This window comes from Mytilus edulis, chromosome 6 (assembly GCF_963676685.1).
Source record: "Mytilus edulis chromosome 6, xbMytEdul2.2, whole genome shotgun sequence".
Classification (NCBI taxonomy): Eukaryota; Metazoa; Mollusca; class Bivalvia; order Mytilida; family Mytilidae; genus Mytilus; species Mytilus edulis.
This window is the reverse complement of record NC_092349.1, coordinates 76,972,611-76,997,966: the sequence shown is the minus strand read 5'-3', so window position 1 is coordinate 76,997,966 and position 25,356 is coordinate 76,972,611. Positions and strand designations below refer to the sequence as shown.

The window sequence follows — 25,356 nt, the reverse complement described above, 5'->3', positions numbered from 1 at the left end:
GAAGAACAAAGTGACACTCATCTAAAATTAGTTTCAAAACTTGAGGATGAAAATAGGACTCTAAAAAGTAAAATGGAACATCTGACATCAGTTCAATGTGCAAATTCAACCATCGAGAAACAAGAAACTAGACTTAATACAGAGACACGTATGTCTCCAATGGATATTGTTGACAAATTGATTCAAAACCAAAATAAAAAACATTCAACCAAAAGAAGTTCAAAGAATTCAAAACGCAAATCTCGTGTTTCCAAAAATACATCTTAAGATTTAAGGTGTTATTCAAAAACATGTGGAAATGTTTTAGTCGGACAGGGAGAAATGTATGACAGAGTTAAAATGACTTTCAAATGTGTTTAGGTTTTTAATGTTAATGTTGAGACTCAAAGAATTTATCATTAATTATGTTTTATATTATATATTCTACTTGGACAATAAGTTAATATATATCTAATTGATAATGGACATTTTACAATCAAAGTGACAATAATGCCTCAGGGCTTAATCCTTTATCCTTCTTAAATTAGAGCCATTGCTAAAAGAGTTGTATTAATTATTTATCTTTCTTTATCTGGATAATAACTTGTTTATATTTGTCAACACATTATGTAATAATTGATCTTAGCTTATTGTTTAATTCTCATATATATATATTGTACTATATTGTAAAAGATATAAGTTTGGAAGTCACAGGCTTGGTGACAAGTTCCAGTCTTGGAAATAAATTATATACTAAGTGGAATTAATCTTCTGTGTATTACTGCTAGTTTATGGTGCATGGTTATTTAGGTTTAACATTTAGTTGTGACCGAATCCTCATATCAGTCTCCTAGTTATAGACTGTGGATTTCTTGGTTACAAATCATAAAGGTATATAAGAATAAAGAAAGGTTATAAGATTGCCAACTACACAACTTTCAATAAGTGAAGCAAATTACAGTCATCGTTAGACATTCAGCGACGAGCAAAATCGTTATGAATTTTAATAAAACAACTGGTTGAATATCACAATAGGTACTCATATTCATCATTCTAATCTCTGATGCATAACTTTGAAGGTAGATTTTTCTGAAATCGGTATAATTAATATTACATTTTTGTCCATTTATTAAAAAATCACAAGAATAGATGCTTGCATAATTTGTGAATTTACAGAACCAGTTTTAAAGTAAATGAATAAGAGGCCCTGAATATGACAAAATGTGAAACAATTTTAAACACGAAAACCAACGCAATGATTCATAAAAAAGAATAAAAGAAAATTAATCAAGACACACATTGATTACTTTTTCGTCCTTATTTACTAATAATTGTATCAGATGTTTAAATTTTTATATAAGTTTGATCATTTGTTTAAGGATGTTTATTTCTTTTACAGGAAACTCTGGCTGACGCATACATTGATTATGTGATATAACAGTGAAGAATATTATTCAGAAATTTTTTGTATATGTTTCAAAAAATGTAATTTTTTACACAAAAAAAAAATGTGTAAAGATTCTCCATTTTCAACTAGATTGGAAGCTTGTATTTAAAATTTCAAAATTACTCTTACTTTTCTTATCGTGCTTATGGAGACTGTTTCATAATTTAGATCTTCTTCGTTATTCCCCACCCCCTGTAACTGTATTTCATTTTTACCTTGAAAATGAAATGAAACGGACCAATTTTACTTGTAAACTTAATAATGGTCTGTCTAGTCCAAAGGCTTCCAGTCAGTTCAGAATGGAGAATCTAAAAAAAAAAAAAAAAAGAAAAACAAAATGTATTGTGTTTTTTGAGTTTCCTGAATTGTTAGATATTTTTACAACTTTTTGTTATTTTTTTGCAGTGCTTTTAGTTAAACAAATTACAATTATTTCACAAGAAGCAGAGTAAAGGAACATATTGGTGAAACAAGATTGATTGATTGAATTTTGGTGTATAATGCCACTTTCAGCCCAATTTGTAATATCTTGATGGCCATTTTTTATGGATTGAAAAAGTTAAAAGTAATAGTAGATACCCACCAACTTTTCTCCCAGGGAACTGTCAATTCTAGTCAATTAAGCTTTGAGTCAATACACCTACCACAGGTTGGGTTTGAATTCTCAACCTCATTTTGACATGCTAGAGATACAATAATACTTCTTAGACCACTGCCACTACGGCCCTTAGGTAAAAGTTAAAAGTACTGAATTAGTTTTTGAAATGTGTTGTAGTTTTTACATACTGTATTATTTTTTCATTTTAATTATACTATATTTTGTATTATTGTTAAACATGTTAAATATAGGAAGAATGTGGCGTCTTAACTGGGTCATATTTTCAAGGTAAGGGGAGGTAATTCCCTTGTTATATTCCTCATACTTTAAGTTCCCTAAGTGTTTATAGGGAATATAATTTTTTTTATTTAAATATTCACTTTTGTACACATTTTCTTTAATTATCAGATGTATACTAGCTAAAATGACTATTATTTAGAGCTCTGTAAATAAAAAAAAATATGTAAGCAGAGCTCTATAGATAATAGATTTGGAGGGTTTGAGAAACAGCGGGTAACTACAATTGATGAGGGGAAATTTTCAAAAAAACTGATTTTGTTAAGTGCATCTGATATATTTTTTTTTTATACATGTGTAATGTTATTTTTGAAAGCAAATGGACAATAAGATAATGAGGACATGGACCTCCTTGGCAGATTATGATAGAAGCTCTAAGGAAGATGGTCAACTATATCTTCAACCAAGTCTGAGGCTTTACCAGGAAAAATCTGTGGTGAGTTGAAATGTTCCACAAAATTTATAATAATATTATTATAGACTTTTAAAACTTTTTATTTATTAAGGGTTTTTGTGTGATATTGAAGATATCTGCATCATTTCATAACATTTTTTTATAACTTGTATTTAATGAAAATGTTTCCTACCTTATGTATCAGGTCAATATTTTGAAGATATTATATAACAAATTCATAAGAAATGATACAAGGCATAATTATGTTTCTCTTCTTAATTTTATCTTTTAAATATTTTTTTTTATTTCAGGTTGTTGAAATTACAATGTTTTCCTGGTGTTGGGAGTAAGACATGGATATCTGATATTGTTAACATGTTGGTAGGTATTAAAGCTTTTATTTTTAATAATTTTAATAGTATTTGATATCAATAAATTTTTTGAAGGCTTGAAATACTATACAATATAATGAAATACAAGTTTATTTTTTGCTAACTTAATAAAATTGAAAATGTAAATCGGGAACGTGTTGGAGAGATAAAAAAAAAACTTACAAAGGGCAAAAAACATAACCATTAGTTTGATTTTGAATACCAATTATTTTCTTGCAGAATTTTGTTTGTTATCTGAGAACTTTTAAAAAATTATTATGATGTACATGTTTTTTGAAAGTTGAGAATAACTGACCTTGAACTTTGTTTTACAGGTTAGCATTACAAGTTTCCTTGGGGTTACTTGCTTGGGGAGTTATTAGAGCTGTTTTAAGGTGAGAATTTATTAATCAACAAACAATTTAAATTTATTTATTATACATGTATCTAATTTTAAATGCCCCTAGATATCTATATATCTATCCTAAATATATGTCAATGTAAAATGTTGTACCTTTACTTTAGAAGTGTATCTAATGTTTACTGATTTGTCTCCCAGTGCCCTGAACAAGATTAGGCTGAGACTACAATTCCTCTATCAGTTCTTTATAACGTTTTGTAGCATTTAAAAAAAAATGGCCTATTCTTTTTGTCTAATTTTTGGTGTGTGCAAATTATGTACAGTTCAAGTCCAAAAATAGTTTACATCATACAAATTTGGCCAATACACATCCATACCCCTATAGGCAAGTCAAGAGATGTTCCGAAAAGTGTAAATACTACCTTTTTGTACCTGGCGGAATCACTCTTTCCTCATCAAAATCAGTGAAAATAAAACATCCAAAAGTTTATTTCAGCTCTCTTCTTTCATTTCCACCCCAGAAAATGTATGAGAAAGGGAAAGAAAAAAAATAAAGAAAAAATACACTATATTCATGGACAACGAAAAGTGGGGTCATTAATTGTGGTCTTGGGACAGATGTGAAGGGGAGATAATCTGATATCAAGTAAAACCTAGCTATCATAAAAAAAGATGATCATGTATGATAACTGCTTTACATTCAGTCATTCATATTTTCATTACAAATTTCAAAAGAATTTATTCCTACTTTTTTATCATGGAGAAAATTTTGTTTGGATCTTGATCAGTAAGGGTCAATAAAACAACAAATAACAAAATATTCATTAAATTTTACTTTTTATTAAGTGAACTTACCAGCAGCTTCTGCATTCACTGTGTTAAATATTTCCAATAATTGCTCAGGTATTTGATGTCAAGTCTCATAATTGTAAAGTTTGGAAAAATTATTTTTGTGTATAGACAAATTTCAGTAAAATGAAGTAGCAACAATAAGAAGAGTTTTCACATTCATTGATATGTTTTTTTTTTAAATTGAATTTTATTATATACCCTTAAGATTATTTTGATAAAATAATTGAAACTTAACTTTATTGCTTTTCAGTTGAAAGTGTAACAGTTGCTGCCTTGTATGGTAAAATCCTCAGACAATAATCCTGCAAACAATCGGATGAACTGTTAATATATCTATTGGAACAATCTGTAGACAGTATAGTCTTGTAAGCAGAATGAGGTTTTTTAACAAATTGTATTTTAATTGCTGTATTGAAATTCAAATTATAGAATTTTTTTTAATTTATATTACTTGCATTCAATTATTGTTTTGTGATTGATGAAAAATTAAACTGAAATTATTGTTATTTGGGGGGTCCCAAAGGTATGCCATATGGTTTCTCAAAGTACCCACAAGACGTACATAGGTTTACATATATATTTTAAGTTATGTAGCCTTACAAGTGCTTTGTGAAATGAATTTTGTCGGTTACAATTCAAAATAGTAGGATTTTGATGGCCAAACACTATGAAAAGAGAATATGAAACTAGTACCCTGTTAAATATTTTAACTACTAAGTTTTTGACCCCAAATAAAAATGTTTGGGTTTTGGGTTTGGTTTTACTCCACTGACTGCCTAAGAGGGGACCAGGCCAGCCCAAGTGATTCCCTTTATAATCAACAATTTTTTTCCCACAAAGGGGGGGGGGGATCCCTCTTAACCGCCTCTGCAATGGGAAGAGTTGAGTAATTCTCAAAAAATAATTTGTACATGCATGTTTTAATATTTTTATATTATAGCTTTTACCACAGTTTTACTTTGTATAAGAATTATATTGTTTTTGAATGTCATTTTTAAAAGTTGAGACAAACTGAGGATTCTTTTTTTATATGGAATTTTATTATTTATTTATAAGTTGAGGACTAGAAAGCCTTAAGTTTATATATTAAACAAAGAATAGTCACTAAATAATTACAAAATTTATTACATGTATCAAAAAATTTACATGATTTTTTTTTAATTCATAAACTTTTATACGTAATTATATAGACTAAAAAATTACATTAGGATTATTTCCCCCAATAATAAAAACAACCAGGAAAATAGATAGCATCCTCAGTACTGTCATTAATATTTTGCATTATTGTAATATTTTGCTACTGATACCAAACCCATGATGCAGATCCTTTTCCTCCTTTTTATTTAAAGATAATTTACAACCGTGATCAAAAGCATATCACAAGTAACTGTTTGTTTGATATTTACACACATCTTAAAATAAGCAGATTGTGTTTGGTTTCATTTGGTTATTTTGTATCATGCAGGATCATAATAATTGGTAATTAAAATTTATTTGGAAAATCATCTTATCTTAATTGTATCTGGATGACAAGTAAAGGGGGAAGAGGTTTCTGTGGTCGAGGGTATGACACATGCAGATGCTTTAATTATATTTATTTATATTTAATTATATTTATTTATATTTAATTATATTTATTAGGGTCCCACCTTTAGGCGGGTACCCTATAGTGATCAGTCTGTCCGTCCGTCCGTAACACTTTGAAATTCGTGTCCACTCCATATCTAGAGAACCATTATGATTTCATACTTTATACTTTACATGTTTATTAACCACCACCAGAATGCATGTCATGATGTATGTGCAACTTCCTATGTCAAAGGTCAAGGTAAAAAACTTTGGTTTCAGTTGACAACCCTGTGTCCTGTGGTGAAGATCGTGTCGGCTCTATATCTTGAGAACCGTTATGATTTCAAAGTTTATACTTGACATGTTTATGAACCAACACCAGAGGGTGTGTTATAATTTATGAACGACTGCCTAGGGCAAAGTTCAAGGTCAAAAACTTTGGTTTCAGTTGACAACCCCATGTCCTATGGTAAAGATTGTGTCCGCTCTATATCTTGAGAACCGTTATCATTTTGAAGTTTATACCCGAAATGTATATAAACCAATATCAGAGGGTATGTCATAATTTATGTACAACTTCCTAGGTCAAAGGTCAAGGTAAAAAACTTTGGTTTCAGTTGACAACCCCATGTCCTATGGGAAAGATCGTGTCCGCTCTATATCTTGAGAACCGTTATCATTTCAAAGTTTATACTTGACATGTTTATAAACCAACACCAAAGGGTGTGTCATAATTTATTTACAACTTCCTAGGTCAAAGGTCAAGGTCAAAAACTTTGATTTCAGTTGACAAACCCATGTCCTATGGTAAAGATACAATTTTTTAATGCACATTATTCACAGCGGGGCCCACAGAGATGGCTCCCATCTCAATGATATCTAGTTTATATTTAATTATATTTCCATCACTTGGCGTCTATCATCATCATTGGCTTGGCAGTGTATCATCAGCAGAACTTAGGGATATATATAACTTAACAGGGTTGTCTTTTTTAAAACTTTATTGTCCAAACTTTAAAGGTGCTGGATAGCTTCATACTTGTATGAAGATGGCAAATGGTCTTTTTATTTGAATAGTTATCCCATTTTTATGTGTGATATGGACAACTATATTTGGTACAAATAATTGACCACAATTGTCGTCCCTTGATTTTCTTATATTTGAATAGTTATCCCATTTTTATGTGTGATATGGACAACTATATTTGGTACAAATAATTGACCACAATTGTCGTCCCTTGATTTTCTTTTATTTGAATAGTTATCCCATTTTTATGTGTGATATGGACAACTATTTGGTACAAATAATTGACCACAATTGTCGTCCCTTGATTTTCTTTTATTTGAATAGTTATCCCAAATTTTATGTGTGATATGGACAACTATATTTGGTACAAATAATTGACCACAATTGTCGTCCCTTGATTTTCTTTTATTTGAATAGTTATCCCATTTTTATGTGTGATATGGACAACTATATTTGGTACAAATAATTGACCACAATTGTCGTCCCTTGATTTTCTTTTATTTGAATAGTTATCCCATTTTTATGTGTGATATGGACAACTATTTGGTACAAATAATTGACCACAATTGTCGTCCCTTGATTTTCTTTTATTTGAATAGTTATCCCATTTTTATGTGTGATATGGACAACTATATTTGGTACAAATAATTGACCACAATTGTCGTCCCTTGATTTTCTTTTATTTGAATAGTTATCCCATTTTTATGTGTGATATGGACAACTATATTTGGTACAAATAATTGACCACAATTGTCGTCCCTTGATTTTCTTTTATTTGAATAGTTATCCCATTTTTATGTGTGATATGGACAACTATTTGGTACAAATAATTGACCACAATTGTCGTCCCTTGATTTTCTTTTATTTGAATAGTTATCCCATTTTTATGTGTGATATGGACAACTATATTTGGTACAAATAATTGACCACAATTGTCGTCCCTTGATTTTCTTTTATTTGAATAGTTATCCCATTTTTATGTGTGATATGGACAACTATATTTGGTACAAATAATTGACCACAATTGTCGTCCCTTGATTTTCTTTTATTTGAATAGTTATCCCATTTTTATGTGTGATATGGACAACTATTTGGTACAAATAATTGACCACAATTGTCGTCCCTTGATTTTCTTTTATTTGAATAGTTATCCCATTTTTATGTGTGATATGGACAACTATATTTGGTACAAATAATTGACCACAATTGTTGTCCCTTGATTTTCTTTTATTTGAATAGTTATCCCATTTTTATGTGTGATATGGACAACTATATTTGGTACAAATAATTGACCACAATTGTCGTCCCTTGATTTTCTTTTATTTGAATAGTTATCCCATTTTTATGTGTGATATGGACAACTATATTTGGTACAAATAATTGACCACAATTGTCGTCCCTTGATTTTCTTTTATTTGAATAGTTATCCCATTTTTATGTGTGATATGGACAACTATTTGGTACAAATAATTGACCACAATTGTCGTCCCTTGATTTTCTTTTATTTGAATAGTTATCCCATTTTTATGTGTGATATGGACAACTATATTTGGTACAAATAATTGACCACAATTGTCGTCCCTTGATTTTCTTTTATTTGAATAGTTATCCCATTTTTATGTGTGATATGGACAACTATATTTGGTACAAATAATTGACCACAATTGTCGTCCCTTGATTTTCTTTTATTTGAATAGTTATCCCATTTTTATGTGTGATATGGACAACTATTTGGTACAAATAATTGACCACAATTGTCGTCCCTTGATTTTCTTTTATTTGAATAGTTATCCCATTTTTATGTGTGATATGGACAACTATTTGGTACAAATAATTGACCACAATTGTCGTCCCTTGATTTTCTTTTATTTGAATAGTTATCCCATTTTTATGTGTGATATGGACAACTATATTTGGTACAAATAATTGACCACAATTGTTGTCCCTTGATTTTCTTTTATTTGAATAGTTATCCCATTTTTATGTGTGATATGGACAACTATATTTGGTACAAATAATTGACCACAATTGTCGTCCCTTGATTTTTTTGTGTTCACGAATATAGTCCCTAGTGTTGACAGTGGCTTACTTGCCAATGTTTTTTATACCCCTTCCAAAGTTATTTCTCCATGTGTTATGCCTCAAATTGCCAGTAGGGGGGTGAAATTGCACTGTAAAAAAATTGGGTCCAGAATTTTAAAGGAAAGTAGTGATTTGGTCCAGCTGAAAAAGGTTAAAAATTAGCACTTCGGAAGCTGTAAAGATTTCAAGACGCCCTAGACATAAAATTGTCCATATTTTGAGTTAGAGCCGATAAAGTTTTCTATAATTTTGATATAATAGTACAAGACACTGTAAAAATTAAATTGAGAAAGCGCAGGTGGGATTTTTTTAATTTTCATTTATGTTCTAAAAGAAATGCACTACGAAATAATTGCATGTGGTCTCGGACCTGTATATGGATTTATTGCTAGGTATACATATAAAAAAAGAAGTGCGATGCCTAATGAGACAATTAAACCAAATGACAGACATTTACAACTAAGGAGTCTTATACAACATCAGTGGTCTTGTATTAATGTGTTCGCCTCAAATTGGAACTCTGGCATGTTAAATAAAACCTAAAGGACTCAAAAATTGGTATTTGCAGCTGCTCTTCTTGTGGATTGCACAAAGCAGGATTAAATATTCATGTACCTGTCCTGAATATGCATTTAATTGCCACAGGACTTTTAACAGCTGTCCATCATTACAATCATGAGAGATCGCCCAGCATTACAAAGTCATGGTTCAGTGATTAATGTTCAGTTTTGGGTTAAGGTCACATTTTGTTTCTCTCACATGAAACTATAAGTAATTCATTATGTTTATTCAATGAATAGAATAATTGTAAGGTTCATACGTCTGTCTAACAAGGTTCATTTGACCTTGACCTTATTTTCATGGATATTTTAGTCCATAGTTTTTTTTTGTCGAGCCTGCGACTTGTCACAGATAGCTCGACATAGGGATAGTGATCTGGTGGCGGCAGCGGTGTTAGCTAACTTCTTAAAAGCTTTATATTTTAGAAGGTTGAAGACCTGGATGCTTCATACTTTGTATATAGATGCCTCATGTTACGAAGTTTCTGTCAGTCACATGTCCAATGTCCTTGACCTCATTTTCATGGTTCAGTGACTACTTGAAAAAAAAGTTAAGATGTTTTGTAATGTTAAATTCTCACTTATTATTAGTAATAGGATAACTATATTTGGTATGTGCGTACCTTGCAAGGTCCACATGCCCGTCATACAGTTTTCACTTGACCTCGACCTCATTTCATGGATCAGTGAAAAAGGTTTAGTTTTGGTGGTCATGCAAGTCCATATCTTAGATACTATAAGCAATAGGTCTTGTACATTCGGTATATTGGAGGACTATAAGGTGTACATGTCCAACTGGCAGGTGTCATCTGACCTTGACCTCATTTTCATGGTTCAGTGGTTATAGTTAAGTTTTTGTGTTTTGGTCTGTTTTACTTATATTGTATGCAATAGGTCTACTATATTTGTCGTATGGAATGATTGTAAGGTGTACATGTCTAGCGTGCAGGTGTCATATGACCTTGACCTTATTTTCATGGTTCGGTGGTCAAAGTTAAGTTTTTGTGTTTTGGTCTTTTTTTCTAATACTATATGCAATAGGTCAACTATATTTGGTGTATGAAAATATTTTTTGATCTATACGTCAGTCACATAGGTTTTATTTGACCTTGACCTAATTTTCACAGTTCATTGCTCAGTGTTTAGTTTTTTGTGTTTTAATTGGTGTGTTTATAAGCAATAGGTCAACTTTATTTGTTGTATGTATGGAAGAATTCGTTAGCTGTACATGTCTGCCTGGCATGGTTCATTTAACCTTGACCTCAATTTCATGGTTCATTGGTCTGCAATGTTTAATTTTCTTGGTTAATGTTAAGTTTATATGACAGCTAGTTGTCACAATAAAGCTTTATATTTAGGACTATCAACATACTATCAATGATTGGTATTTAAAGAAGGCGAGACATTTCAACATGTGCACTCTTGTTTTTATTAGGATTATTTCTTAGAAGTAAAAAAGAGTTATAAAAGATATTCAAAAATAGGTTAACTGTATTTGGTATACAGAATGATTGAAAGGTTAGGCAGCAACCATTTGATTTTCTGGGGGGCTATGGGTTTTTTTTCTGGACAAATTTTTTTTTTCGCCTGTGGCGAAAAACAATCTATTTTTTTCGCGACAAGTTGAAAACAATTTTTTTCTTTCAATTTTAGCATTACATATAGTGGCAGCTGAGGGTGAAACAAACAATTTTTTTTTTCTCAGAATCAAAAACAAATTATTTTTTTCTCCAAAAACTGGAAACAAACTTTTTTTTCCAAATTCTGTAATTCAGTAGCTTACCTTTCGTCTCCATTATGATACTGAATAATCTGTACGATGCATACAAAATGTGTTATATATTCAGTAGACAAAAACCGTGATTAAAAAATTATTACACTGAGTGTATAACATCTGAGGAACACAAATCTAAGAAAAAAGAAGTATGCGGAGCGGGTTGATTTCAGGTTCATCCTTCTTCAATATGGCACAATGCTCTGGTAAGTAAAATGCTTGCCTAAAAAAGGATGAAAACTTTTGTCCTGCATTTTTTTAGCTGTCCTGCCTTTTTATTTTTCACTCTAATCGGTTCTGTCTTTTTTTTTTTTTTTAGTTTATCCTGACTTTTTTTAACCTAAATTGTCGTCCTGACTTTTTTTTTGCAAGTGTCACATCCTGCATTTTTTTTTCTCAAAACTCCTGTTCTGCCTATTTTTTTCCAAATTTCATCCTAGCCCCCCCATAAAAATCAAATGGTAGCTCCCTAAATAAAGCTTATTTATTATTATTTATTATATGATTTGCCCTATTAAAATATTATTTCTGCTTGCCAAACAAAACTTCAATTCTAAATAGCCGATATTTTCCCATAAAAACTAGTATTTCTATATTAAAATAAGTACATGTAGTTCGTCACACATTAATTTGGTTGTTAGATGAATTTTTAATTGGTTATTGGACAAGCCTTAAAAGAGTCACATGACTATAAAATGGATGCAGTGCGGCAGATTTTAAAAATATTAACAAATATTTACCTGATCAATAATCATTGATAATGGCTTCGCATGCTTAATAATTATATGGACAGGATTTCAAAATATTACTTTCTATCTGACATCGACACGAAAATTTCCAAATCATCAACCGAGGTAAACGGATTCTGTAAAAAATCACCCAGATAGATAATTAAATCAAGGATTTGTACTATACCTGAGACTACTATAACATATATGTGTTATAGTAGTCTCAGACTATACAAATCCTCGATAAGAACGAAAATCACAGACATTTGTTTCTATCCATAGAAAGATCCACTGTTTATAAACGTATATAAATAAACGTTTATTTTATATCTTCCTATGGATAGAAACAAGTGCCTGAAGATCCACTGTATATAAACGTATATAAATAAACGTTTATTTTATATCTTCCTATGGATAGAAACAAGTGCCTAGGACAAAATTCCAGGACTCAAAATATGTAAACAAGGGATATAAACCCCTGACCATGCTGGTTGTGTCTAGCAAAGATTAGAAGACATTGAACTATAAAAACATTTATTTATTCATTGGCATTATCATCATTGACCTCTCTGATATCATGGCTATGGGATTCAATAACAAAACCTGTTCAAACTTAAACATTTAAAGGAATCTACAACATAAACTCAATGTCATGATCAGATGAAATATATGAATGTCATTAATTTGCTTTCTTGGAGATGACCTTGGCCTTTAACCTTGTGACTGTTGTCAAGGTCATTAGTACCCAGTGTCATTGCTGAAGACCCCATTGGTCTAGGGGCTTTGTTATGTAGTAAAAGCTGATTTTGTCTTTTCAGAAACCTAAAACAGGGGTTAGGCCTCTTACATAAAGGTCAAATCTCTGAATGTAGCAAACGTAAGTTGTTTTTTTTTTTAAATAGCATAAGGTTTTATACATGTCCAAGTGTAATGATATTTATTCCCAGAAAACAATATGAAATGTTTATTGACCAATTGAAGTTAATTTAAAATGATTTTTTCCTAAAGGGACAATCTTGAATTCATCCAACCCGTCCAAATAAATTGTTGGTTATACAACCTACATGAATGATGTACATGACCTAAGTCTTACAGTTTCTTTAATTCTGAAGTTTCCTTGCACAAATGTCCAACAAACATGACAAATATGGATGGGACGAAATATATATTTAAGAAATAATTCTTTCATGCCATGCTCTATGCTCATTTTAACATGGGTAGGCATTATATTTGTTAATATCTTAATACTGAGCGTTAGCGGGGTATTAAATGATTACAAATATAATGCCTACCCATGTTAAAATGAGCATAGAGCATGGCATGATAGAATTATTTCGATTCTAATAGGAATATTTTGAACTTTTGTACTTCGAAGTGGACCTACAATGTATAGTAGACGCTCGAAATGTCGCCATTTTGATTTGATGAACAAAAACGTTATAGAAAAATCAACAGTTAATCAATAAAAAAAAGAACAGAAACATTTAAACTTACTTTTAGAATGTTTTTTTTAATTTCCTAGCTAGCAACACCAACAAAAATGTCAATTTTGATCGCTGGCGTTGTTCAAAATTCATCTGATGTTGTTATTTCAATTGTGACGTCAATTACGTGCAGCCCATGTTCTATTCGAATTAGTACATGGCTTTGTACCAAAAGCTAAAGAAGAACGTCATATTATAATTCATTATTATAAATAATTAAATGAATATTGTGGATTTGTAAACAATGAGTTTGATATTTTTGTATGATAATTAGTATAATATTTCTAGTTTTTTTTTTTACAGAAAATACAAAGATGGTGCAAGAAATTGAGAACTTTTATGGAGTTTATTTACTTTACAATGTAAATCCAAAGTTTAAAGGGCGTACATACATAGGATTTACAGTTAATCCAAATAGGAGAATTCAACAACACAATAAAGGTCGGCATGCAGGAGGGGCATGGAGAACACATGGAAGAGGTCCATGGTAAGTCATAACATGATCATGGACTACATACTTTTGATTCAGTAGGGTCATAGAGAACACACGACAGAGTTTCATGGTAATTCATAACACTTAGAAAGGGCAATGAAAACAAATAAAAGCGGTAAGTGATATATTTTGTACATGTATGTAATTACAATTTACAGGATAAGAACTGCATGCTGGGATGCCATGCAGAACAAGTGAAAGGGGTCCATGATATTAGTCATATCAGGATCAGGGACTACATGTAAGAAGGTCATGGAGAACACATTAAAGGGGTACATGGTAAGTCATAGCATGATCAGGCACTGCACATAGAAAGGGCATACAAAACACATGGAGGCATAGTGGTATACAATTGATGAACTAAATGTAAGGTCCATGGTAAGATTTAACTCAATAAAAGTCATAATACAGGCGGGATGTGGGTAGCTGCGGAAACATAGATTCTAGGTAATTATTTTATTCTTTTATTATTTCCAGAACGCAAATTATAAAAAAATATCATAAGGACCTTTACGCTACTGTTCTGTAGCTAGGGTGTGTGTAACCCAGAGAAATTGTAAGGTATGCACACTAACGAGACATACACTGTAACCCCACTTCACAACAACAAAATAAATCTGAAATGGTATATCATCACAAGAATCTTGAAATTTACATCTGAAAGGAAAATCATTGGATAGACTTACAACTTGAGGTATATCTGTGGATATGCACCTCATAATTATGGTTATTTGCTTTTAATTTTCGTTTTATTTTTAGGATCTTCTGTATTGGTGTTACATAATTTTTCCATTTTATATATATATTTAAAAGAACATTTTTTTAAATATCATTTACAGTAAAGAGGACACAGAAAGGATAATCATGTGTGCAAAACAAACTAGGTTGTAAGTTATATACTGGTATTGAAAATATAAAAAATATATGCATTCATTTATATCTACATTTATGATCAATCACTTATCACATAAAATTTGACATTCTATTTTGAATATAATTAAAGATCTTTTTCTCATTTTGTAGGGAAATGGTTTTGATTATCCATGGTTTTCCAAATGAAATATCTGCTCTAAGAGTAAGTACTTAAATGGATGAACTTTATATTTTTATGCCCCATTTATGATTTATGGGCATTATGTTTTCTGGTCTGTGCATCCGTTCCTTTGTCCATTTGTTTATTCGCCTGTCCCGCTTCAGGTTAAGGTTTTTGGTCAAGGTAATTTTGAATAAAATTGACGTCCAATCAACTTGAAACTTAGTACATGTGTTCCCTTTGATTAGATAGATAAGATACTTTTATTTCATTTAAAAGGCCCATGAAGAGCAAAGTAATTTATTACAATGATTTTGATAATTGACACAATAATGTTGATATAAATCATATATAAATATAAATATAATCATCTCAATTTTAAGATATGATCTTTCTCATTTTAATGCCAAATTGAGAGTTTTTAACCCATTTACATGGTCAACTGAACATAGAAAATGATAGTGCATATAGGGCATCCATGTACTATGGACACATTCTTGTTCCCATTTGATTCAAAATATGATAGTTGAGTGGCGGATCCAGGGGGGGGGGGGGGGGGTTCCGGGTGTGTGAACCTCCCTTTTTTTTTTAGGATAAATGCATTTGAATGGGGACATGTAGTTGGAACCCCCCTTTGTCCTGGGTTAGGAACCTCCTTTTTAAAATGGCTGGATCCGCCCCTGTAGTTATTATCCATTCTTTTCATGTGTTTGAGCTTTTGACTTTTCCATTTGATTAGGGTCTTTCCACTTTGAATTTCCTCAGAGTTCTGTATTTTTGTAGTTTTACTTTTTGTTACATATTTGTTTAATATCCTTAAGGATGAACATTATATCCTTGGGTAGTCTTTATGAGAAAACAAAGAGTGTGATTTCAAATGTTTCCTGTACATATTATTTATAGATTTGACAGTTATTTTGCCAAGAATTGGCACACACTTGCAAAGTGATAATTTAAGATTTTCTTTTCCAAGTTTGAATGGGCCTGGCAACATCCTGACAAATCAAGAAGACTCCGACATGTTCCTGGAAAAAAGAAAAAGGAAACCCCATTCCTTTTTCGGTTCCGAGTAGTATCAGAAATGTTAAGAAGTGGACCCTGGAATAGACTTGCACTAACAATCAGATGGTTAAAACAGGAATATGTTACAGATTTTACCCCTGACAGTAAACCACCAGTTCATATGCCAATAGCTTATGGTTTAGTGAAGGTCAAAAAGGTTGGATCTGATACAGGAAGGAGTAAGAAGGGAGACAAGTCAGAAAAAGAAGCAGTAGATGATGATTTAGTTAATCTTTCACAATGTGGTAACAAGTATCCAAGATGTAGTGTTTGTAATAAAAGAATTCAGGTATATGGAACACTTTTTTAGCAGATATGCATAATAAAATATTTCGGATAAGTTATAATCATGAGAAAGCAGCCCTACAACATGAAACAGCAGAAGACATTTAAAAAATTGTTTATATTCTAATAATTCAAGGTATAAGTTTGTTGTTTCCTCTACTAACTTCTATGGCTCAGTACATTGGCATGGTCATCATGGTCATATTTCAACCAGTAAATAAATTAACCAAATTAATAGTCCTTAAAATATAAATACATGTTGACATAGCTCTACAAGAATTCATGTGTTAAGAAATTTATCTGATCCTGCTGAATGGTCTACATCCAAACACAATGATTGCATTTTGGTGTAAAATACTTTCAGATGTCAAAATACATGGTTAAAAGATCTCAAGTAAGGATTCAAATCATCTATAGAAGATGAATGAATGCTTTCTATTTTTCAGGCAGAAGATCATACATTGAAATGTGTTCATCCAAAATGTCAGATGGTATCCCATACATTATGTTTAGCCAATAAGTTTCTGTCAGACAAAGGAACAATGACTGAAGTTTTACCAGTTGATGGTACCTGTCCCAAATGTAAGGGTGCTGTGTTGTGGGGTGATTTAGTGAGGCTCAAGACAGGATGTTATCAGAATTTGGAAGAGGTAAGAAATTAAGACTCAAATAACTAATTTAAGTCTCAAGGTAATGGATATTTTCTTTAAAGAATCCAGTTGAAAATGTATGTTTATTTATTAAAAATATTTATGATAATTAGTGTGTAGCCACAGGCACTTGTCTCAGACCCCCCTATATACATTAATATAACAGGTACATGTATATAGGGGAAAAAAATTCTGAAACAAGTGCCTGTGTGTGTGGGTTGCAATTTATAAATGATTTTTCACAAGCTAACATAGTGATCCTTAATTCTGCCATCATCATACTGTCAACATTAAGTTTCAGACAAAAAACAAAAAGTGTCATGCTGTAGTTAGAATCTATTGTTTTAGACATCAATGACATCAAAAACTTTGATAAACCTTCATGGAATGTATTTTAATGTGGACAGAACCTTCTTTCTGATCAAGCAATTACAGCAAAATTTTGAAATTGCCATGTAGTGAGACCAGCTCATACGAGCCTTTAATTTGCTTGTTGTAATTTACTTTTCATGTATTTATTGTATGTACAGTACACACATGGATATTCACTCAAAAATTAATGCTGGTTATGTTTGATGATTCACTTAGAAATTATCAACCCTATTAGCATATAGAAATAGGATTATCTATTGGGCTTCTTCTGGACAACAGTAAAACAATTGCTTAAATTGGGCATCTGTTTGAAAATTGGGATGTATAAATTAGAAGCCACTTCACATCAGAAAAGTGATGTCAAATTGATGTTTCCAGTTGACAGACTGCCATGCAGTTTAAAAGTTTAGAACCTTTGCAAAAACTCTCTGAGGGGTTAAAAGGTGGCCTGTTGCAAGACAACATTTCTGCCTAATCTGTTTTCATCCTGATCATACAAGAAATATTTGCCACTAGATGTAAAGCAAACATCAACCAATCAATCATCAAGATGTCTCTGTTAATTCCAGAGGTTTTACTGGAAAGGGTCATAAATCAGAATATTGTCTCATAGACAGAGTGATTCATTTCAAACCAACAAGAGATTTTTATCAGGGTAATCTGAACAAACGACATACTATGACAGGCAATGAAATCTAAAGAAATAAATTTGGCAAATGCTGTGTTGTCAATGTCTTGAAAGTCAAATGTAATACAAATGCATACATATAACAGGTCTTGTATGATTTCTAATTTTAGTTTCTTGTGTATAATTCGGGGTTCAGTATGACGTCCATTATCACTGTACTAGTATACATATTTTTAAGGGGCCAGCTGAAGGACACTTACTGGTGCGGGAGTTTCTCGCTACATTGAAAACCCATTGGTGGCCTTCAGTTGTTGTCTGCTCTATTGTCGGGTTGTTGTCGCTTTGACACATTCCCCATTTCCTTTCTCAATTTTATATAATCGAGTTGTCTCTTTGACACATTCTCCATTTCCATTCTTAATTTTATTTTGAACTAGCTAGTTAAGTAATTATGAGTGTAAGAATGATTAAGGACAATTTGTAATGGTGATGACAAATGACTTTTTTTTTAGTGTGGAAGCTCTGATGATGAAGAACATGAAGATCATTGGGCCAATGAACTACAAACTCAAGTCACATGACTGCCTTAAATTCATGCCACATGTTCCTAACAAGATTAAGATCATTGAAGTTTAATGGAATAAAGTCCTTAACAGTGCATTATAAGGTACTGTGATATATGTGAGTAAAGAAGTGAGGAATTATATATGGATTTTGCTTCAAGTTCGACATGAAAACATTTCAATGTTAGAATTAAAGAATTAAGGACATATAAGAATATATTTTACAAAGGATATTAGATAGATTTGAAACACCAACATATGCTGTGACAATATGGTTTAACCACATATTTGCAGTAACATGTTTTACATTATAAAATTAATAAAAATCCATTTAACAACAGTTAGTGTTCAAAAGTCTTATGGATATATATTAAGACTTGACAGACAAATGTTATATTTTAAGAACTCTAGATTATTCTTGATGTATTAAAAGTGAAGTAATATGATGTTCAGTCTTTCTTTATTTGGAGAATAAACATACATTATGTGACAGCTACAACAAGCCAGGTGACTGAATTTCAACTGGCTCAAATTATCTTTTTAATCAGTTATATTTATTTTTCAGTTTGTAAGAGATAATGTGGTGTATTAGAGCTTTACATATTGTATTGACACATGTCTAATATTGTCTCAGACTGTATGTTTCCTCTAGTTGTATTGACACATGTCTAATATTGTCCCAGACTGTATGTTTCCTCTAGTTGTAATGACACATGTCTAATATTGTCCCAGACTGTATGTTTCCTCTAGTTGTATTGACACATGTCTAATATTGTCCTAGACTGTATGTTTCCTCTAGTTGTATTGACACATGTCTAATATTGTCCCAGACTGTATGTTTCCTCTAGTTGTATTGACACATGTCTAATATTGTCTCAGACTGTATGTTTCCTCTAGTTGTAATGACACATGTCTAATATTGTCCCAGACTGTATGTTTCCTCTAGTTGTATTGACACATGACTAATATTGTCCCAGACTGTATGTTTCCTCTAGTTGTATTGACACATGTCTAATATTGTCCCAGACTGTATGTTTCCTCTAGTTGTATTGACACATGACTAATATTGTCCCAGACTGTATGTTTCCTCTAGTTGTATTGACACATGTCTAATATTGTCCCAGACTGTATGTTTCCTCTAGTTGTATTGGCACATGCCTAATATTGTCCCAGACTGTATGTTTCCTCTAGTTGTATTGACACATGTCTAATATTGTCCTTGACTGTATGTTTCCTCTAGTTGTAACGACACATGTCTAATATTGTCCCAGACTGTATGTTTCCTTTAGTTGTATTGACACATGTCTAATATTGTCCCAGACTGTATGTTTCCTCTAGTTGTAATGACACATGACTAATATTGTCCCAGACTGTATGTTTCCTCTAGTTGTATTGACACATGTCTAATATTGTCCCAGACTGTATGTTTCCTCTAGTTGTATTGACACATGTCTAATATTGTCCCAGACTGTATGTTTCCTCTAGTTGTAATGACACATGTCTAATATTGTCCCAGACTGTATGTTTCCTCTAGTTGTATTGACACATGACTAATATTGTCCCAGACTGTATGTTTCCTCTAGATGTATTGACACATGTCTAATATTGTCCCAGACTGTATGTTTCCTCTAGATGTATTGACACATGTCTAATATTGTCCCAGACTGTATGTTTCCTCTAGTTGTAATGACACATGTCTAATATTGTCCTAGACTGTATGTTTCCTCTAGTTGTATTGACACATGTCTAATATTGTCCCAGACTGTATGTTTCCTTTAGTTGTATTGACACATGTCTAATATTGTCCCAGACTGTATGTTTCCTCTAGATGTATTGACACATGTCTAATATTGTCCTAGACTGTATGTTTCCTCTAGTTGTATTGACACATGTCTAATATTGTCCTAGACTGTATGTTTCCTCTAGTTGTATTGACACATGTCTAATATTGTCCCAGACTGTATGTTTCCTTTAGTTGTATTGACACATGTCTAATATTGTCCCAGACTGTATGTTTCCTCTAGTTGTATTGACACATGTCTAATATTGTCCCAGACTGTATGTTTCCTCTAGTTGTATTGACACATGTCTAATATTGTCTCAGACTGTATGTTTCCTCTAGTTGTATTGACACATGTCTAATATTGTCCTAGACTGTATGTTTCCTCTAGTTGTATTGACACATGTCTAATATTGTCCCAGACTGTATGTTTCCTCTAGTTGTATTGACACATGTCTAATATTGTCTCAGACTGTATGTTTCCTCTAGTTGTATTGACACATGTCTAATATTGTCCTAGACTGTATGTTTCCTCTAGTTGTATTGACACATGACTAATATTGTCCTAGACTGTATGTTTCCTCTAGTTGTATTGACACATGTCTAATATTGTCCTATACTGTATGTTTCCTCTAGTTGTATTGACACATGTCTAATATTGTCCTAGACTGTATGTTTCCTCTAGTTGTATTGACACATGTCTAATATTGTCCCAGACTGTATGTTTCCTTTAGATGTATTGACACATGTCTAATATTGTCCCAGACTGTATGTTTCCTTTAGTTGTATTGACACATGTCTAATATTGTCCTTGACTGTATGTTTCCTGTAGTTGTAACGACACATGTCTAATATTGTCCCAGACTGTATGTTTCCTCTAGTTGTATTGACACATGTCTAATATTGTCCCAGACTGTATGTTTCCTCTAGTTGTATTGACACATGTCTAATATTGTCCTAGACTGTATGTTTCCTCTAGTTGTATTGACACATGTCTAATATTGTCCCAGACTGTATGTTTCCTCTAGTTGTATTGACACATGTCTAATATTGTCCTAGACTGTATGTTTCCTCTAGATGTATTGACACATGTCTAATATTGTCCCAGACTGTATGTTTCCTCTAGATGTATTGACACATGTCTAATATTGTCCCAGACTGTATGTTTCCTCTAGTTGTATTGGCACATGTCTAATATTGTCCCAGACTGTATGTTTCCTTTAGTTGTATTGACACATGTCTAATATTGTCCCAGACTGTATGTTTCCTCTAGATGTATTGACACATGTCTAATATTGTCCCAGACTGTATGTTTCCTCTAGTTGTATTGGCACATGTCTAATATTGTCCCAGACTGTATGTTTCCTTTAGTTGTATTGACACATGTCTAATATTGTCCCAGACTGTATGTTTCCTCTAGTTGTATTGACACATGTCTAATATTGTCCCAGACTGTATGTTTCTTCTAGTTGTATTGGCACATGTCTAATATTGTCCCAGACTGTATGTTTCCTTTAGTTGTATTGACACATGTCTAATATTGTCCCAGACTGTATGTTTCCTCTAGTTGTATTGACACATGTCTAATATTGTCCCAGACTGTATGTTTCTTCTAGTTGTATTGACACATGTCTAATATTGTCCCAGACTGTATGTTTCCTCTAGTTGTATTGACACATGTCTAATATTGTCCAAGACTGTATGTTTCTTCTAGTTGTATTGACACATGTCTAATATTGTCCCAGACTGTATGTTTCCTCTAGTTGTATTGACACATGTCTAATATTGTCCTAGACTGTATGTTTCCTTTAGTTGTATTGACACATGTCTAATATTGTCCCAGACTGTATGTTTCCTCTAGTTGTATTGACACATGTCTAATATTGTCCCAGACTGTATGTTTCCTCTAGTTGTATTGACACATGTCTAATATTGTCCCAGACTGTATGTTTCCTCTAGTTGTATTGACACATGTCTAATATTGTCCCAGACTGTATGTTTCCTCTAGTTGTAATGACACATGTCTAATATTGTCCTAGACTGTATGTTTCCTCTAGTTGTATTGACACATGTCTAATATTGTCCTAGACTGTATGTTTTCTCTAGTTGTATTGACACATGTCTAATATTGTCCCAGACTGTATGTTTCCTCTAGTTGTATTGACACATGTCTAATATTGTCCCAGACTGTATGTTTCCTCTAGTTGTAATGACACATGTCTAATATTGTCCCAGACTGTATGTTTCCTCTAGTTGTATTGACACATGTCTAATATTGTCCCAGACTGTATGTTTCCTTTAGTTGTATTGACACATGTCTAATATTGTCCTTGACTGTATGTTTCCTCTAGTTGTATTGACACATGTCTAATATTGTCTAAGACTGTATGTTTCCTCTAGTTGTATTGACACATGTCTAATATTGTCCTAGACTGTATATTTACTCTAGTTGTATTGACACATGGCTAATATTGTCCCAGACTGTATGTTTCCTTTAGTTGTATTGACACATGTCTAATATTGACCTAGACTGTATGTTTCCTCTAGTTGTATTGACACATGTCTAATATTGTCCCAGACTGTATGTTTCCTCTAGTTGTATTGACACATGTCTAATATTGACCCAGACTGTATGTTTCCTCTAGTTGTATTGACACATGTCTAATATTGTCTAAGACTGTATGTTTCCTCTAGTTGTATTGACACATGTCTAATATTGTCCCAGACTGTATGTTTCCTCTAGTTGTATTGACACATGTCTAATATTGTCCTAGACTGTATGTTTCCTCTAGTTGTATTGACACATGTCTAATATTGTCCCAGACTGTATGTTTCCTCTAGTTGTATTGACACGTGTCTAATATTGTCCCAGACTGTATGTTTCCTCTAGTTGTATTGACACATGTCTAATATTGTCCCAGACTGTATGTTTCCTCTAGTTGTATTGACACATGTCTAATATTGTCCCAGACTGTATGTTTCCTCTAGTTGTATTGACACATGTCTAATATTGTCCTAGACTGTATGTTTCCTCTAGTTGTATTGACACATGTCTAATATTGTCCCAGACTGTATGTTTCCTTTAGTTGTATTGACACATGTCTAATATTGTCCCAGACTGTATGTTTCCTCTAGTTGTATTGACACATGTCTAATATTGTCCCAGACTGTATGTTTCCTCTAGTTGTATTGACACATGTCTAATATTGTCCTAGACTGTATGTTTCCTCTAGTTGTATTGACACATGTCTAATATTGTCCCAGACTGTATGTTTCCTCTAGTTGTATTGACACATGTCTAATATTGTCCCAGACTGTATGTTTCCTCTCGTTGTATTGACACATGGCTAATATTGTCCCAGACTGTATGTTTCCTCTAGTTGTATTGACACATGTCTAATATTGTCTAAGACTGTATGTTTCCTCTAGTTGTATTGACACATGTCTAATATTGTCCCAGACTGTATGTTTCCTCTAGTTGTATTGACACATGTCTAATATTGTCCTAGACTGTATGTTTCCTCTAGTTGTATTGACACATGTCTAATATTGTCCCAGACTGTATGTTTCCTCTAGTTGTATTGACACATGACTAATATTGTCCTAGACTGTATGTTTCCTCTAGTTGTATTGACACATGTCTAATATTGTCCTAGACTGTATGTTTCCTCTAGTTGTATTGACACATGACTAATATTGTCCTAGACTGTATGTTTCCTCTAGTTGTATTGACACATGTCTAATATTGTCCTAGACTGTATGTTTACTCTAGTTGTATTGACACATGTCTAATATTGTCCCAGACTGTATGTTTCCTCTAGTTGTATTGACACATGTCTAATATTGTCCCAGACTGTATGTTTCCTCTAGTTGTATTGACACATGTCTTATATTGTCCCAGACTGTATGTTTCCTCTAGTTGTATTGACACATGTCTAATATTGTGCCAGACTGTATGTTTCCTCTAGTTGTGTTATTGTTATGTTTGTCCCAGACTGTATGTTTCCTCTAGTTGTGTTATTGTTATGTTTGTCCCAGACTGTATGTTTCCTCTAGTTGTGTTATTGTTATGTTTGTCCCAGACTGTATGTTTCCTCTAGTTGTGTTATTGTTATGTTTGTCCCAGACTGTATGTTTCCTCTTGTTGTGTTATTGTTTTGTTTGTCCCAGACTGTATGTTTCCTCTAGTTGTGTTATTGTTATGTTTGTCCCAGACTGTATGTTTCCTCTAGTTGTGTTATTGTTATGTTTGTCCCAGACTGTATGTTTCCTCTAGTTGTGTTATTGTTATGTTTGTTATTGGGTTGTTGTCTCATTGGGTTCCTCTGATCCCAAATAGAATCCTTCAAGCAAGGAACTCATTCAATACTCTTTAGTTAATTGACCTGTGGAAGTTAGTTCCTTAACACTGTTTTGAATTTGTTCAGTCAGAGTTTGTAGATCTTAGAATCAATGGCTTTAGGGGAAACAGGCTAGCCGTGTCCAACCCACCATTTGTTCTTAGAATGTCCCATACTAAGTCAGGAATATAGCAATTATCCAATACCGGTAGTTCGTTTCTATGTATGTTGTCGTTTGTTTTTGTTGCACTTCAGTGTTTCTGTTTTGCCTTTGTTTTCCTCTTTATATAGTTGATGTGTTTTCCTTGGTTTAGTTTGTAGCCCAGATTTTTTTTCTCTCAATCGATTTATGACTGTTGAACAGTGGTATACCACTGCCTTTATTTGGTATGGTAAACCTTATGAATTTTGAGTTAAGCATCCTACTCTTATATAACATGGTGACATAAAAAATAAATCATACTATTACCAGGTCCACTTCAAACGAAAATGATCAATGTTAACATAAAAAAGAAATCTTGTAGTTCATTAAAGACTGCATTTTCATAAAAATCAGTCAAACATGTTTTGAGGAAATTTGTTTGCTTAATGTGACAAATCCTAACCAGGTCATGGTCCAAACTATGA

At 32.3% G+C, this 25,356-nt stretch overlaps 1 protein-coding gene across 3 annotated transcripts; it reads left to right on the top strand.

Moving 5' to 3' along the window:
• Positions 1-1,752: 1,752 nt before the first annotated feature.
• Positions 1,753-19,055, top strand: LOC139528466 (structure-specific endonuclease subunit slx1-like). Of its 3 annotated transcripts, XM_071324450.1 has the most exons (9): positions 1,753-2,757; positions 3,027-3,096; positions 3,422-3,481; positions 4,550-4,664; positions 13,827-14,010; positions 15,040-15,091; positions 16,023-16,400; positions 16,843-17,046; positions 18,559-19,055. In XM_071324450.1, exons 5-9 carry the CDS (start codon positions 13,838-13,840, stop codon positions 18,625-18,627), a joined length of 876 nt encoding a protein of 291 aa, XP_071180551.1. In that variant the 5' UTR covers positions 1,753-2,757; positions 3,027-3,096; positions 3,422-3,481; positions 4,550-4,664; positions 13,827-13,837; the 3' UTR covers positions 18,628-19,055. The 3 variants fall into 3 exon arrangements, with proteins under 3 accessions (XP_071180551.1, XP_071180552.1, XP_071180554.1); XM_071324451.1 differs by lacking the exons at positions 1,753-2,757; positions 3,027-3,096; positions 3,422-3,481; positions 4,550-4,664 and adding an exon at positions 11,983-12,165; XM_071324453.1 differs by lacking the exons at positions 1,753-2,757; positions 3,027-3,096; positions 3,422-3,481; positions 4,550-4,664 and adding an exon at positions 12,898-12,916.
• The last annotated feature ends 6,301 nt before the right edge of the window (positions 19,056-25,356 follow it).